Source organism: Sminthopsis crassicaudata, chromosome 2 (genome assembly GCF_048593235.1).
Source record: "Sminthopsis crassicaudata isolate SCR6 chromosome 2, ASM4859323v1, whole genome shotgun sequence".
Classification (NCBI taxonomy): Eukaryota; Metazoa; Chordata; class Mammalia; order Dasyuromorphia; family Dasyuridae; genus Sminthopsis; species Sminthopsis crassicaudata.
Window position 1 is genome coordinate 602,019,253 of NC_133618.1, and position 17,263 is coordinate 602,036,515.

Genomic DNA, 17,263 nt, shown 5'->3' on the forward strand with positions numbered 1-17,263 from the left:
TCAACAGCAGTTGGGATGGAGAATAAGGAATCTATTACCTTTTCCCCCTTTATTAAAGACAAGTTGGGAGGAAATTTGGGGGAAAAGACAATTTTTAAAAAGCAAAAGATGATACTGAGAAGAGCAAATTTAGAACCTCCCTGCATTTTTGCCATCATTGCCATCTTTATATTGGATATTTCAAGTAAAGTCTTCTATTCAGTAAACTTGAAATTTTCTTTTGTAAATTATATTTTGCAGACAGCTTTATAATTCATTAGAGAAATTTTTTGCAATGAAATTTTCCAGATCTCTTGATGTCTTTAACTCCTCTGGGTAGGTTGGCTGCTGACAAAATATTTTTCTTTAGGAAAGCAGTCTATTTAAATAACATATTAATATGATGATTCATTTTAGGCAATTATGAGAGTAAAATAATGCCATAGATAATCAAAGGTGAGATTTCCAATAACTCCAACTCCACAGCACATTCTAAAATAAAGAAATATTTTTTTTTAAAAAAAGGTCTTTGAGTATGCTAAAATAGCAGTCACTAAGCCTGCATCTTGCTTTTTATCCTCTTAGGCCTTCACTCATAGCTGTACTGATTTTTACTCAACATATTACTCTAACTACTTGTCTTCCAAGCCTTATAAGAAGAGATGAAGAAGCAAATGAGGAGATAAGTGATGCTATGTACAATGACAAAAGTAGAAATTATAACTGATAACCTGGCATTTGGCGAAGAGAAAGAAAAAGAAAAATAGAGAATTCTTTTGCTACATAATTCAATAATGGATATTCATAGTGATAACTCCAGTTCTTAAATATATTTATATATTTGTTCTATATTCTATGTTTAAGGAAAAAGGGAAATCTGTGGTACATTTTAAAATTTTCCTTACAAAAATTGATCTATTTTTAAAAGTTTTGGCACTTGATGGAGGAAACTTTCCTTATTTAGTTGGAGCATGGAATAGAGTAATGGAACAACAGATAGACAGTCCAGAAAAGCTGAGCTTAAATCCTGCCTCAGACACTTGTTAGCTGTGTGGCCTCAGTAAACTTGACCTCTGCCTGCATTAGTTATAAAATGGAAATAATAGTAACACCTAACTCACAAGTTACTGTGGAGATCAAAGGAAATGCTGATAAAGTATTTAGGCCAGTGTAAAGAGAACCACCAAACTAGTGTCAGTTAACAATTCTATTTGTGTGGGGGGGATCTTTTTTTAAAGTTCCTTTTCTCAAAAATCAGTTTACATAACCAGTGTATCATACTCCCAGTGCCTTGTATCTTGGTGCTGGTTATTGTTATCTTCTTATGGGCTTTGTTGACTAAAAGGCTATGTAGTAGAGTCCATATAGTACATTGTATGTAGAAGCAAAGACCAATGCTTAAACCTCAGCCTGGACTCTCTTTACTGAGTGACCTTGGGCTACCATATAATCTCGCTAAGCCTCAGTTTCTTTATCTGTAAAACAGGTACTAAATTATGTCAAAGATTCCTTCCAGTTCTAAATCCTAAAAAACTCTTTTCATTGTCATTGTTATTCTAAAAGACAGTATTTGTCTGCCATTCTTAAGCAATGAGTTATTCTATAAGAGTGAATTTTGATTTTCACAATTGTGGAAAATATTTTTAATGTTTTAAGATTTTAGAAAGGCCTGGAAAGATTTACATGAACTGATGCAAGAATATGTGATAATCAAATGTGAAAGTGGTTCAGTAATCCAAGGCAATTCTAATAGACATTGGACAGAAAATGCTATCTGCCTCTATAAAGAAAACTAAGGAGATTGAAGGTAAATCCACACATACTATGTTCATTTCTTTTTTCTGTTTTTTTTTCCTCTCTCCTATGGTTTTTCCCTTTTGCTCTGATTTTTCTCTATCCAATAATTCATAAAGCAATTTGTATTAAGATACAAAAAAATAAATTTTTACGAAAAAAAAGAGAGCTGGATTTGAATTATGACTCTGCCATTAACTCACTATATGACTGACCAAGTTACTTTCCCCCTTCAGGTATAGAAAACAAAAATAAATGACAAATTGTAGGAATATGGTCTAAGAGAAAGAATACTGAATGATAAGTAGGAAGATCTTGATTTAACATCTGACATTTCCTTCACTCATTTGACTGGTCTTAGAGTCCTCCTCTGAAAAAATGGAGGGTTTGAGGCAAGATAATCCCAAGGATTTCCTGAGCTCTAACAGTTCATGAACCCATACACACAAGAATGACCACACAACCACATTAATCTTATGGAACCAAAACTCCGTTTGTTTTGGGTGTCAATGTTGAAGACAAATTTTATATAAACTTTCTATTCCACTTGAATTACAATCCACTGGGAAATGGATGCCTTGAGCTTGGCCAGAAAGGTCTATTCTCCAGTTCAGCTGAGATTGTAAAAATACAACTGGAAGTCATTTATTGACATCCCACTGTGCATTAAGAAGTGGATTAAGAATACAGCCTCTGAATTTCAAGAGTTTATGTGTCCAAACCCAAAGCTGTCAGCTTGGGAACCGTTGTGCTGCTAACACAGGCACAGGGTTCTGTTGGTCTCAGGCCGGAATTTGCAAAAATCTCAGTATCATGTGTTGACACAGCCCTCTACATTGAAATCATTAACATACTCAGAAGGTTTTGGGGGAAATTTAATTTGTACCAGTAAAGAGCCAGATGGCTTCTACATTAAATTAACAGTGCCAGTATTCAAGTCACAAGACAGTGGAAAGAGCATAAAAAATTCCTGTTCACACGCAAAGGATTATGAATATAGGGTTGGAAAGGACCTAGTAATTATTTAATAGAACCCTCCAATTATCTGGACCCTCTTCGAAGTCCAGAGAAGTGAAAGGACTTCCTCAGAAACAAGCAGTAAACAATATAGCCAGGAATTGAATCTAGGTCACCCAAATACAAATCCAATGTACTTTCCAAAGTCTTTTCATTGTCCAGTTTTCCAAGAAATGGAGCTGCTTTCCGGCAACAATCATAATTTAGAATCCAAAGAATAAATTTTCATTGGAATTTCAAAAAGTTATTAATAAAGGCAATAACATCCAACTCTTATTTTGGATTATTTTGGAATAATGCTTTTGCTCAGTCTCAGTTCCATCATTTATTATAAAAAAGGATTGACAAAATTCCTTTAAAGTCCTTTCAAATAAAAAAAATCTTTGAGTGTAGTTTCCTTAGAGAGAAATTTAACTTCCGAGTTCAAATCTAGCCTCAGACTTGCTATGTAATCTTGGGCAAGTCACTTTACTTCTCAACTGAAAATGGGGATAATAGTATCTAATAATAATAGTATCTAATTCACACGACAGTTGTGAAGATCAAATGAGATATTTTAAAAATATTTAGCATTTTAAAGTATGTGCCTGGCACATACTAGGGGTTTAATAGAAGTTATTCATCTCTACCATCTAGCATCCTTCTGCCTTCAAAACCAGATCTCTACTCACTAGGCAATGTATGGTAATTTTCTTATACTTCCTCAACAACAAATTGTCCAAAATGAACCCGTGGTTTCAGTTCTTCTGAATTTCTGCACCTATTCCTAAAAGCTTCAAATGAAATCAAACACATACCTGAAATTGGATGCCAGACATAACAAGATGGTCACAATATTTATAAGTCAACAAAGACCATTTCAATAACTCTTCTCATGAAACGAGCACATTAATTATCACTTCACACTGCTTTAGTTGCTTCAGAGAGAATTTTTAAGCTTTTAACCACTGAGCCTCTTGGTTGACAATTCAATTCTGAAATTGCATCTAGATTGCCATATACCAGCATGTCTAGGAAGGCCTCAGTTACCTAGTTACCAATCAGATCATTTCTCTTAAAATGCTCTGCTTACTTTTCTTAAGTATGAAATCCCTAGATAGGGCAATAGGGTATTGATTCTCTGACCCAAACTATTTATTTGAAGAGATGAAAAAAGATGAGAGATAAAGAAACCAAACACCAAAGTAAGTAATTGGCCTGTCCATGGTTATATTCTTTCAATTAAACATTTTATTGATCCTTTTTTTTTCAGTTTACTTAGAGGTCAAGTATCATCTACCTTCCATATTCATATCCATCAGAGGATCAGATCTTACTATTCTGGATTGAATCTCTGGGTATCTTACCCACTCTTTCAGTCTAAAAGAGAGAATCTCCAGCTTCTTCAATGGCCTTGAAGCCAAAGGATTATCTGTACAATAAGCTTTGGAGAGCTAGTACAAGTCAAAAATGTGGCAGCTGTTCAAACTCAAGAAGTTATCCCTCTATCCTCAGAACACTCAAAGTCCATTATTTATACCTCTCTTCAGCACTTTCACAGAGATCCCATAACAGAATGGGGCATTTAGATGGTGCAATGAGGAGAGCATTGTCTATAATGGGGATAAATTTGAAACCTTCCCAATAAGATCAAGGGAGAAACAAGGGTGTCCATCACATCATCATCACTATTTTAATATGCAGTTATCACAATGAGACAAGAAAAGGAAATTGAAGCAATAAGAATAGGCAATGAGAAAGCAAAACTCTGTTTGCAGATATATCATAGTATACTCTGAAAACTAGCTGAAATGATTACCAATTTTAGTAAGGCTGCAGACTATAAACTAAACTAAAGCATAAGTCTTTCTATATATCACCAGTGAAATACAGCAGGAAATGATAGAAAGAGAAATTCTATTTAAAATAATTACAGATGATATGAAATATTTGGGGATCTACCTGTCAAGACAAATCTAGGAGTTATGTCAACACAGTTACAAAACATAAAAACAGATCTAAATAATTAGAGAAGTATTAAATTACTCATAATAAAATGATACAGCATAATAAAAATCACATCACCTAAGTTAATTATCTTATTTAGTGTCATACAAATGAAACTACTAAAGAATTATTTTATAGAGGTAGAAAAAATAACAACTAAATTCACCTAGAAAAACAAAATATCAAGAATATCAAGGGAATCACTAGTATTGCCAGATTTCAAACTATACTATAAAATGATATAAAGTACAAGCTGGCACTGGCTAAAGAATAGAGCAAGGGATCAGTAGAACAGATTGGATAAACAATGCACTGTAATCAATAATTACAGTAATATAATATTTGACAAACTTAAAGATTCAAGTTTTATGAATAAAAACCCCCATTTAACTAAAAGCACTGGGAAAATTGGAAAGCAGTTTGGCAAAAAAAAAATTAGGCACAGATTGATATGGCACAACATATAGCAAGATAAGGTCAACATGGATAAATAATTTAGACATAAAAGGTGATATAAGTAAATTAGAGGAGCATAAGAAAATGGACCTGACAGATCTATGGAAAAGAAGAGAGTTTTTGACAAAAGAAAAAATAGAGAACATAATGTGAAGTAAAATGAATACTTTTCATTATGTGAAATTAAAAACCATCTTTGTACAAGCAAAACTAATGCAGTAAAAATTAAAAAGAAACCAGGAAATTAGGAAAAATCAAGGGTTTTTTTCTGATAAAGTACTCATTTCTGAGCTATGTAGGAATCTGAGCCAAATATAAAAATATGAGCCATTGTCTAGTTGATAAATGGTCAAAGGATATGAACAGACAGTTTTTAGAAATTAATCAGTTACTTGTCATGTTCAAAGAGGACCAAAACATTATTATGTTGGGGTCAAGGTACAGTGTGTCCAACTGTTGATGAGACCAACATGAGCTTAGAAGACTCTACCAGAGATTAGATATAAATAGTTCACATAAATATCTGGAGTGGAGATGTTCCTAAATCTTTGCTTCTCCTATTACAATTCTGCTTTGCTATTAGAACACAGTAGATACATGCATTGACATGCTGGAGGGTTCTGTCCCATTGTCTCCAATGTCTCAAAATTGATCAGAGGGATCTTGAGAATATCACAAAAGTTTTTGTACATTTTTTTTTGGTTTGGGATCCCCACCTGCCTTGGTCAGCAGGTCAGGTAAGAGAAGCAGATAATTTTTAGGGCACTTTTTCTAGTTCTTTCCTCACATCAGGAAGTCAGCAGTATGGACTACCCATGAGGCTGTGGAATTCACTGTTGTTTCAGTCCATTGAGAAGATGACCCTATGCACCTGTGTGTATCAGTTTGTGACTTATAGTCACTTCCTTATCACCAAAGGACTTTAAGATAGGTAAAAATCATAAAATTGTATAGGTGATTTCTTTTGACATGCACATCACTTGGACAAAGTCATCAATTTCATTTTGTCAGTCAGAGCCATCAAAGTTCAATGGCAAGACAAAAGTCAAGACCTATTTGTACAAAAATATTTAAAGCAATTCTTTTTGTAGTGCAAATATTTGAAAATTGAGGAGATATCCATAATTTGGGGAATGGCTGAACAAAAGTGGTGGTATGTGATTGTGAAGGAATTATGCTATAAAAAATAAAGAGCAAGCTGATTTCAAAAATATCTCCTCAATTTCCAAGACTTATATGAAATGCAAAGTGAAGTGAGGAAAACAATATAAATAGTAATAGCAACATTATAAGAATGATCAATTGTGAAAGTCCATTCTAATCAAGATGGGGAGGAGTCCAAGGCAATTCTAAAAGTTCTATAATGAAAACTGCTACCCACCTCCAGAGAGAAAATGGATTCACTCTGATTGCACATTGAAAAACTTAGTTGTGTTTTTTTTTTGTGTGACTGTTTTCTTTTGCAATGTGGCTAACATGAAAATATGTTTTCTATGAAAAAATGACATTTGTCAGACAAAAAAACAACATAATACACAAATGACTAAGCATATTAATCATAATTAGTGTCTGATTTACTTCATATGATTCTACACTACATGGACTAAGAATGATTTTTCGACAAGGACTCCAGCCATTTAGTAATTAACCATGCATAGACCATAGATGTGAAAAAACAGGGATATATAAAAGATTCTTTACTTACTTTCTCTGATGTCTTCAGAAACAATTTGGGATTCATAGTCTCCATTTGAAAATTTGTCATGACTCTTGGTCTTTTCACTTTTTCTATTGCCATTTTTGCCTATGGGAAGGAATACAACTTAATTTTGTAAATGCTTTGTATCACTGTATAAAAATGAAAACAACAACCACCACCACAATAATAAATAGCATTTGTGGAGTACATTTTTTAAAGAGCTTTATAAATATTTTAAAGAGCTTTGCAAACTTTAAAATTCTTTATGTTTATTTCCCAATTGATAAATGGTCAAAAGGTATTAATGAACAATTTTCAGATGATGAAATTAAAGCCATTTATAGTTATATGAAAAATGTTCTAATCATGATTGATTAGAGAAATACAAATTAAAACAACTCTGAGATATTACCTCACACCTCTCAGATTTGTTAAAATGAGAGGAAAAAAATAATGAAATATGTTTGAGGGGATGTAGTAAACCTGAGACACTAATGAATTGTTGATGCAGGTGTGAAATGATCCAACCATTCTGGAGAACAATAAGGAACTAAGCCCAAAGGTCTATAAAACTGTGCATATCCTTTGACCCAAGTTCTATACCCAAGAAAATCATAAAGGAAGAAAAAGGACATATATGTGCAAAAATGTTCATAGCAGCTCTTTTTGTGGTAGCAAAGAATAGGAAAATGAGTAGATATCCATCAAGTTGTGGTATATGAAGGGAATGAAATATTATTATTCTATAAAAATGATGAACAAGCTAATTTTAGAAAAGCCTGGGAAAAATGTCTATGAACTGACGCAGAGCTAACCAAGCAGAACCAGGAATACATTGTTCACAATTACAGCAAGAATGTGCAATGACAAACTATGAAAGACTTGGTTCTTATCAGTGGTTCATTGATCCAAAGCAACCCCAATAGACTTTGGACAGAAAATGCCATCTGCATCCAGAAAAACAACTATGGAAACTGAATGTAAATTAACACAGGCAATGTTTACTTCTATTTTTTTATCTCCTCCATGGTTTTTCCCTTTTGCTCTGATTTTTCTCTCCCAACGTGATTCATAAAATAATGTGTTAAAAAACAAAGTTAAAAAATTAAAGTCTATATAAGTTCTAGCTGCTACAATTGGTTTTGATTTATGATTTATTTATTATTACAACATTGAGATGTACTTGCTATTATTATTCCTATATATGGGGGAATTGAGGCAGACAAGGGTTAAGTGTTTTACTCAAGGTCACATAGCTAGTAAGTTTCTGAGATGAGATTAAAATTCAGGTCTTTCTTATACCCAGTCCAATACTCTATCCACTGTACCATCCAGCTGTCCCTGATTAATAACATAATTAAGGAAAATAATTATGTAAGTTCCTTAATTATCTACTTCACACCCTCTTCAAGCTTTGTTTCAAGTATTTTTGCTTTATGTACCTTCTATTATAGCCAAACTGGATTATTTATTATAATATTCTCTCTAAAATGTAATGTTCTCTGTTGAGGTTTTCTTGGGGTCTCTGAAGGCAGCCTTCCTTTCAGTTCAGTAATCACCACAGGAGTAGCCAGGGATTAAAGTCCAAATCCTTTATATTCTCTTTCAAAGTCTTGTCTCCTTTCCTGGGGACTGGTTAGTTTTCTTAGAGGCCAATCTCTCTCCTTGGTTCCAAGAGCTTAAGTTCCTGCCACCAGTCCTTTGCCTTCTCTCTAAATGTCTCTCTTGGATAAGGCTCCTAGCTTATGTTCAACACTGAGTATACACCAATCATTATATCACTAAGAAACCATTATTTGTTGTAGGATTAAATCAATGCTAAACTCCATTTATCCATTGTCTCCTCAATTCCACTTAGTACCTTGTTTCAAGTTTGGGCCCATAACATCTCCATTAAGGATTAAATCAATCATATTGAACCATGCTAAATTATATAACTATTGTCTTTATCAATTCCACTGACTAAGTACCTTGTAAAAATCCTTTGTTTCAAGTTCAGAGTTCTGGCCCATAACAATTTACAATTTCTTAAATGTATTCTACTTTCCTATGCCTATATTTTTGGTCATATTTCCCTATACCAGTCCTCCCACAAATGACTATGTCCATTCAAATTTTAACCATATTTCTAGGTGTAGCTCAAAATATTATTTTCTCCAGGAAGACTGCACTGACACATACTCTCCACCCCTCCAATTCCCAACAGGTCTCCCTCTTAGAAATTCTCATTGCCCCACGTTCATTCATATTTCTTCTTGTTCATTTTTACAGTTTATTTTCTAGGACAGTTACTTGTATACATGCCTCATCTCTCTCAACTGGAATGTAAACACATTAAAGGGCATTTTTGGCAACAGCAAAGTTTGTATTTTACTCATCACCCACCATGACACCTTGCACATATGGGGAGGAAGGGAAAAGTGACTAGACTTTTGATTCAGGATCACTGAGCTGCAAGTGAGCTCTTAAGTAACCCAGTCCAGTTCCATCATTTGATAGATTAAAAAACTGAAGCCCAAGGAATTGATGTGATATACCTAGGTCAGTCTGTCAGAAGCACCTGAGATTTTCTTTGAAATCAGATCTTCTGACCCTAGACCCCATATTCTTTGCCTTTCTCTGAAAAAAAATTCTCCTACTAATGAAAACCTTTAACTATTCTATAGCTTCTAATCTTATAAAGTCACCTGGCAAGCCTAATCCCTCCCCCCAACCTCTTATCAAAATAAAGGTGTTATGCAGGAGGGTTGTGCTATAATGCCCAATTTTTCTATATTTAGCTAATTTCTGAACTATTTTCTCCCTCTTTTTATTCTTTATTTTAATGGAAAGGATTCATTAGGAAAGTTAACGATATAAAAATAAAAAGTATCTATAAACATTTATTCTAAGTTGCCTGGAGGCAGCAAGAGATGTTTTGATTATAAATTAAGGTGACCCACACTCTCTGTTACTGTTTATTAAGATTCTACCATATGCAAAGCAAGGAATGGAGTGATACAATGGTAGCAAGTTGGCTTCAGAGTTGAAACAAACTTAGGATGTTTAGGGCTGTTAAGGCATTTTGAACCTGTATGACAAATGGACATCATCCAACCTGTTATTCTTCATCCTTCCATAAATCTTTACTCGTTCCATTATAAACTTTCTGTTCAGAACTTTAATAATTGTCCATGTTCAAGGAAAAAAGGACAAGAGTAAATATACAACATAAGGCAATAATGGTTTAGACTGAACAGAATTCATGTCTATATAGTTCTATTTTTTAAACTTTGTTCTTATAATTTTTCTTTGATTATGCATTTTCTATCGGTAGTGAGTTTTTTTTTAACTTTATTTTTGTAGATTGTGTGTTCATCTAAAACTAGTTATGTTATTGCATATTCAGGATGCAAGCCTTGTCTTAAGATTTCCATTGTACTCCATAACTTGCCTATTTGATGGATGTCAAAAGATACACATAATTAATATGCATAATGGAACTTACCTAGATCAAAGTGATAAAACACAACATAGAATTATAGAGTTTTAGAATGGGGATGAATTTGGGAATTGGTAATGAGAATGAATGGGAATAAAAATGAAAACAGAATTTAGAATGAGAACTTTAGAAATCAACTAATCTAATTCCCTTGTTTTACTAATTCAGAAATTGAGTTCCAGAAAAGTAAAATGTGTAATTTTAAGTAACACAATGAGTCAGCAGCAGATCCAGGATGAGAATCCAGACCCCCTACCTCCCAGAATTATGCTATTTCCATGTTATCATATATTATTAGACTATAGTATATTCCAATAAAAAAATTCTCCAACTTTCTTTTCAGAAGAGAAAACATGGTGTGTTAAATAATTAACTGACCTCAGAAGTAGGAAAATCTAAATTTAAGTCCCACTCTGAAGCACACTGTGATTCTGGGCAAATCATTTAACCTCTGAGTGCTTAGACCCCAGCTTCTTAAACTGTCTTGTAAGCCCGTCTGGAGTCTTGTAACTGAATATGAGAGTCACAAAATTATGATTTATTATCAGTAAATGTTTTATTTGTGTGATTTTTATATACCTATATGTCCAAGGTCATGTAAAAAAATTTCTTGGGTGAAAAGGTATCATGAGTAGAAATAGTTTAAGAAGTCCTGTTTTAGACCACTCCTTAAAATCATAGGTTGCAGAGAAGATGACAACCTACACTGGTAGAGAGCGCTCCCTATACAAATGAAATCACAGATTGAATTCTGATCCCTTATGGGACTTCTTATCCCAAAGGATGCTAGAATCAGAAGATCTAAGAGAGAATATCATCTATGAAATTTATTACACCCTTTAGCCCTTTATTCCATAGAACACCAGTTTCTTGACAAAAGGGAACAGTTGTACTTTTAGAACCATAGTATACCATAATTGATCTTTTAAAAAATACAGAGCATGGAACAAAATACAGAGTATATGATTCATCGGCATTCTCAGTGTTTGCAACAACACTTAGTCTGGCTATATCCCTCCAGGTCCACTGAACTGAGCAAAATTTTGAAACCTTTTAGAAACCTTTTCGAAACTCCCTTTCAATTGCGGAAGGTATTTTCAGGAAAACCCCAAACCAAGCAAAAATGAAAAATTCTTCTCCTATAACTTTCAGGATATGAAACCTTACCCTTCAATACCATGCTATTCAGTGATTCCTGCTGTGTTTTACTTAAATTTTAAATGCATGCCTGAACCTACAAAATGAGAAGTCCAGATGAGAAAGAATGCCCCAGACTGCTCTTCCCTAGCAGCAGGACAGTCAATGAATATTTTCCCACAGATGGGGAAATTCCTTTCAAAGTCAGCTTCATAAAAACATATAGTAAAGTGCTAAGCAGCAGTCAGGTAGAAATGTCATGACCATCAACAAATGACAAGTTTTCTAAGAAAACTGTCACTCCACCACTGAAGTGCCAGTCAAAATTCTGGATTTTGTCCAATTGCCTAAATGATCTTTCTGGATTTATTCCCATGCAAAGTCTAACTTTGAAATAAATACAAAAACAATGGTGAATTTTCACTTCCCTCGAGAGGGGAGCTACACTATGAATATAGGAAGTTCTAAGTCTCTACACCTGAAGAGGGGAAGATAACTTTATTTTCAACCTTTTCAAATTAGACACCTTTATCAATATAAGACCATTTGTACTTCTGGGGTGGGGGAGAGAGGGAGAAAAAGATAGAAAGAGAGAAGAAAAGAGAGAGAGAGAAAGAGAGAGAGAGAAACAGAGATAGATAGACAGTGCATTTATGCTTTCAATAATGTGGGTATTTCTCCAACTTATAGTGATTGCTATCTTAGATAATTCTGATCCAGAATATTCAATAAATTCTCCAAAATCAGATGTACAGCAGATGGTTGGAAACACAGAATTAGAGATTAAGATCAGGGAAATGACTAAATACAAAGATATTTGTACCATAATAATTAGTCATAAGAATACAAGACATATCAAAATGATAGAATAGAGAAAGTAAAAAGGAAAAAAAAGAGGTCAAGGTATAGAGTTATAATGGTCACTAATAAAAAGGAAAAGGAAGAAAAAACAGAAAAGAAGACTGAGAAGGGGTGATGAAACAGTTCAGAAGAAAATAAGTACATAAGAGTACCTGAAAAATAAGGGAAGAAATAATATCAAGAAGCAGGTGGTCAACATAATCAAATGTGACATAAAAGACTGGAGGAAAGGCATTTTAGTGAACACAGGTGACCTTGGAGTGAGCAGTTTTAATACAGTAAGAAAGAGGAGAGCCAAATTAAATAGTTGAGGAGTTAAAACATGTAAGGGGAAACAGTAGCACTGACTGTAGATTACTCTTTCTAGAAGCTTAGAAGTGAAGGGGAAAAAGAATTACAGTATGAAAGGTTTTTTGTCATTGCTACTTTTGACAATTTTAAGGCAAAGAATTCCTAAAAATATTTTTAGGCAGAAGGGAAAGATACAATTGAAAGACTGAGATTGAAAATGAAGCTACACAAAACAATTACCAATGAAGTAGCATCCTATAAGAGACAAGAAAAAGATGATCTTAAGATCAAAAGTAGAAAAGTTAGCTTTAGTAAGTGGGAAAACTAGTTCATTCTCTGTGACTATTGGTAAGGACATACAGAGGAATAAAGATATATAGAGAGGTTGAGAGGTCTAAAGAGGAAAGTTGATAAAAGAACACATGATAAAAGGCCAAGTCATCTGCTCAATGGAGAATAAGGGCCTAAAATGGAACTTGAGGAAACAGGTTTGGGGAAGTCACATTAAGAAATAAGCTAACAATTTGGAACTATGCCCAAAGGGCTATCAAACTGTGCATACTCTTTGATCTAGTAGTGTCACTACTGTGCCTATATCCCAAAGAGATTTTAAAGGAGAGAAAGGGACCCATATGTGCAAAAATGTTTGTGGCAGCCCTTTTGTAGCGGCAAGAAAATGGAAAGTGAGTGGATGTTCGTCAGCTGGAGAATGGATAAAGAACTTATAGTGTATGAATGAAATGGAATATTATTATTCCGTAAGAGAGAGCAGCAGGATGATTTCAGAGGGACTTGGAGAGACTTACATGAATATTGCTTACATGAATGATGAGGTAAGTAGAAGCAGGAGAAATGGTACATAGGAAAATGAATATTATACAATGATCAATTCTAATGTACGTGGCTCTTTTCAACATTGAGATGATTCAGGCCAGTTCCAATGGTCTTGCAATGAAAAGCTCCTTCTGTGGGAACTGAGTGTGAATCACAAAATAACATTCTCACTCTTTTTGTTGTTGTTTGCTTGCTTTTTTTCTTTCTCATTTTTTTCCCATTTTGATCTGATTTTTCTTTTGTAGTATGATAATTGTGGAATTGTACATGTTTAACATACTGAATTACTTGCTGTCTAGGGTAAGGGGTGGGAGGAAAAGAGGGAAAGATTTGGAACACAAGGTTTTACAAGGGTTAATGCTGAAAATTATCTATGCATATGTTTGGAAAATAAAAAAGCTTTAGTAATAAAAAAGAAATTAAAAAGAAATAAGCTAAGAAGTAAATCAGAAATAAATGAGATTGGTATGTACCAATGAGAGTCCAAATAAGTTTGATTGATAATTTCTTTCCTCCACCAACCTCCTAGGACTCATCTACCACTTTGCTTTGTAACTCTCAAGTACAATAATAGTGATATTAATTTATATTATTATCATTGTCTTATCCACATTTATAATAAATACTTAGTGAGTAAGGACTAGGCCTCATTCAAACTTCCCCTAGGCACCTACCAAATTACTCTACACACCCTAGTTACTTAAAAAATATCTGTATAATCTTCTTTTACAATATTTAAAAAGACTGAGGTTCTCAAAGATAATATTACTGGGCTAAAAGCTCTGGTATGTTCAACCAAGCATTGAAGATGTTGAACACTGGCAATTGACTCTGTCCATTGTCTTGGAGCCAGCCTAACATTAAGCAGAAAGAGCCTGTTATGGGCCAAACGTCACTTGCATCAATGTTATGGTAAAAATTTAGGATTAGAATAAAATGAGACATTCATCAATCATGAATTCATCAGTAATGCAACAGTGGTCCAGTGAAGCACAGATCTCTTTCCTCAATATGGGAATAGAGTTAAAAAGTATGCACATAGCAATCAGTCAAGTCTGAGGAGTGCCAACCTTTCAGTGGACCATATCTCAAAGATGGTGGCACTGCTTCATAAGGAAAAAAAAAAACTGGCTTAGCCTGTGTGACAGAGATCTATATTCTGTTTTATCTGAGGAGGACCAACCATTTTGTGGACCAAATGAGCCTAAAATATATTGTTATTCCCTTTTAAATAAAAAAAAGTAGCCTATTTATTTTTTAATTCTGCTCAGACTGTCATTTTCACAATGATGTTGAAAAAGTAGTTAGAAGAAGAAAAAAAATTCTAAGGCTTACACAGTTCCTAAAACAGTAATTTCCAAATTTTTAATTATATTAACCCCTTACAGGGCACTAGGTGGCACAATGGATAGAATACTGAAGTCAGAAAGACTCATCTTTCTGAGTTTAAATCAAGCCTCAGACATATATTATCTATGTGAATATATTTAGGCAGGTCACTTAATCCTGTTTGCCTCTATTTTCTCATCTGGATAAGGAATTGGCAAATCACTACAGTATCTTTGCCAACACAACCCTAAATAGGGTCATAGAGTCAGACATGACTGAAAAAACTCAACAACAATAAACCCCTAGTAACAACAAAATGTGTTGGGAACAATCAAGATAACTTAATATACCACCCATACTATTTTAGAATTATTCATTATACTACAATGATAACATCTTCATGACATTTTCACTTTATTATGAATAACAATGCTTCAAACAAGAGCAAACTTATTTCATTTAAAATATGTTAATAACATAATTGGGCAGGTATTTGCTGCTCAAGGTGTCATTAAAGAATTTTTATCAAGAATCACTAAAGGTTAACCATCTCCATAGATCACTTATATAACTGACTCTATCCTTGATAGGAAACAGTTCTTTCCTATATAGGAGTCTATTCAGAATCAGCTGTATGGGTCCTATCAGATCATCAGTTGGTTAGAAATGAGTCAAAAAGAACACCAAATTAGAAGAAAGGAAAAAGATATAGTATATCTACACCAAAGCTCCAAATCAACTTATTCACAGAATTCTGTCACTCAGGCCAAGCAATTGGAAACACATCTTATAAACATACTCCTGATAATTTAAAAGTTATGTTTAGGAAAAATCATTTTCCCAAATGTGGAAATTGTTCTTCTTCTCCATTTATATGCATATCTAAGGATGGATATGATCAACAACGTTCACCTAACCTTTTCACTCTTATCCTTCATGCCTGGATTGTTCTCCTTTCTCACCTCAAAAGGAAGCTTTTTGTTGTTGTTGTTGTTGTTCTGACTATTTTCCTTCAGAGATTACTTCTAAGAATATCATTTATAACACACACACACACACACACACACACACACACACAGAATATATACATTGATGTTTGCATTTATATTATGTCTCCTCCACTTAGATTATGATCTCCTTGAAGAAAAGGGCTGCTTTTACCTTTCTCTGTATACCCAGGGATTGTGACATCTTAAGTGGTTGTTAAATATCAAGGACTACTTAAGAAGTCCTTTCATTTGGAAGTACTTTTGAAACTAGTGGTATTGTCTTTTCAAAATACATATGTTTTCCTGAAAGCTCTGTCTAATGTAGGCTTCTATAGGAGATCTTGATTTATATTTGATTTTACTTTGAATTTTCCATAGGAGCCTTCAAGATTTTTGCCTCAATAGGACATTTCATATCCAAACTAGATATTGCCAATATAATCAAAATACATTCTTCACCATTCCTATCTCTGCCCCCTACCCCTAGTCATCCACTTCAGGAGAGAAGAATTTTCATCCTGGAGCCTAAATATCAGATTCCTCTGAGTCAAAACAAAAAATAACTTGAGCTAAAACACAGCATGGGTTAAAAATGAAGCAAGCCCTTTCAACCACCACAGCAGAAAAGAATTCTGTTTACAACCAAGTATGTTCAAACAAACTCTTTTTGGTACTGGCCCTCCACCCCCTCAAACTAAGTGACAACACAGTACCAAAGGCTAAATTTCTGTGGGATTGGAAACAATTCTGGGCTCAAGAACACAAACAAACATGGCAAAAGTCCCTGAAATCAAAAGTGCATTGGTGAATGAATAAGTAAGGACTAACTCAAATGCAGAAACTTCTGGGCAAGTGAAAGGAAGAAGTTAGGTATTTTGTGCTCATAAGCAGATACCATCACAGCAGATCAAAAAGGATCTATACCCTAAAATCTATGTGAAGTACCATGACCCTAAAACCAGAACAAAATATTGCTTGTTTCCTACTACATTATAGTTTTGAAGTATTCTTTTTCAGAAGGGAAATAGAGAAGAGGATGGATGAATTATATACCTATATGTTCCTCCTCTTTCCCATCACTCCATAAAATAAAGTTCAAACCCTGGAGGTTTTTGGCAGCCTCAAATGGTTCAATGTCTGATATATTTTTAAATCAATGGCAAGATTCTAAAGAAAATTCACTACCATGTCTTTATGTTGTAGGTTCCCACAGGGCAGCTATGACATTCTCTACTCAGGACTCTAAGTTAAAGGTGGTTTTCTGGTATTATAGCTCATAAGTTCCATCCTCCTAGGTTATTAGATTTTAGAAATAGGTATTTACTGAGGACCTATATAATTGTCATAAAATATTCTTCCATCTAAAAGTCTGAGACACATTCTTCCATCACTACAAAGAGGATCCAGGAA

General features: G+C 34.0%; 1 protein-coding gene across 1 annotated transcript in view; it reads right to left on the minus strand.

Annotated features, from left to right (window-relative positions):
* Positions 1-17,263, minus strand: part of CPXM2 (carboxypeptidase X, M14 family member 2) — a 282,814-nt gene that overhangs the window by 234,845 nt on the left and 30,706 nt on the right. Inside the window, exon 2 of the mRNA XM_074295802.1 lies at positions 6,938-7,036. Within this exon, the coding sequence (XP_074151903.1) occupies positions 6,938-7,036 (99 nt within the window). The remainder of the gene's footprint in view (positions 1-6,937; positions 7,037-17,263) is intronic.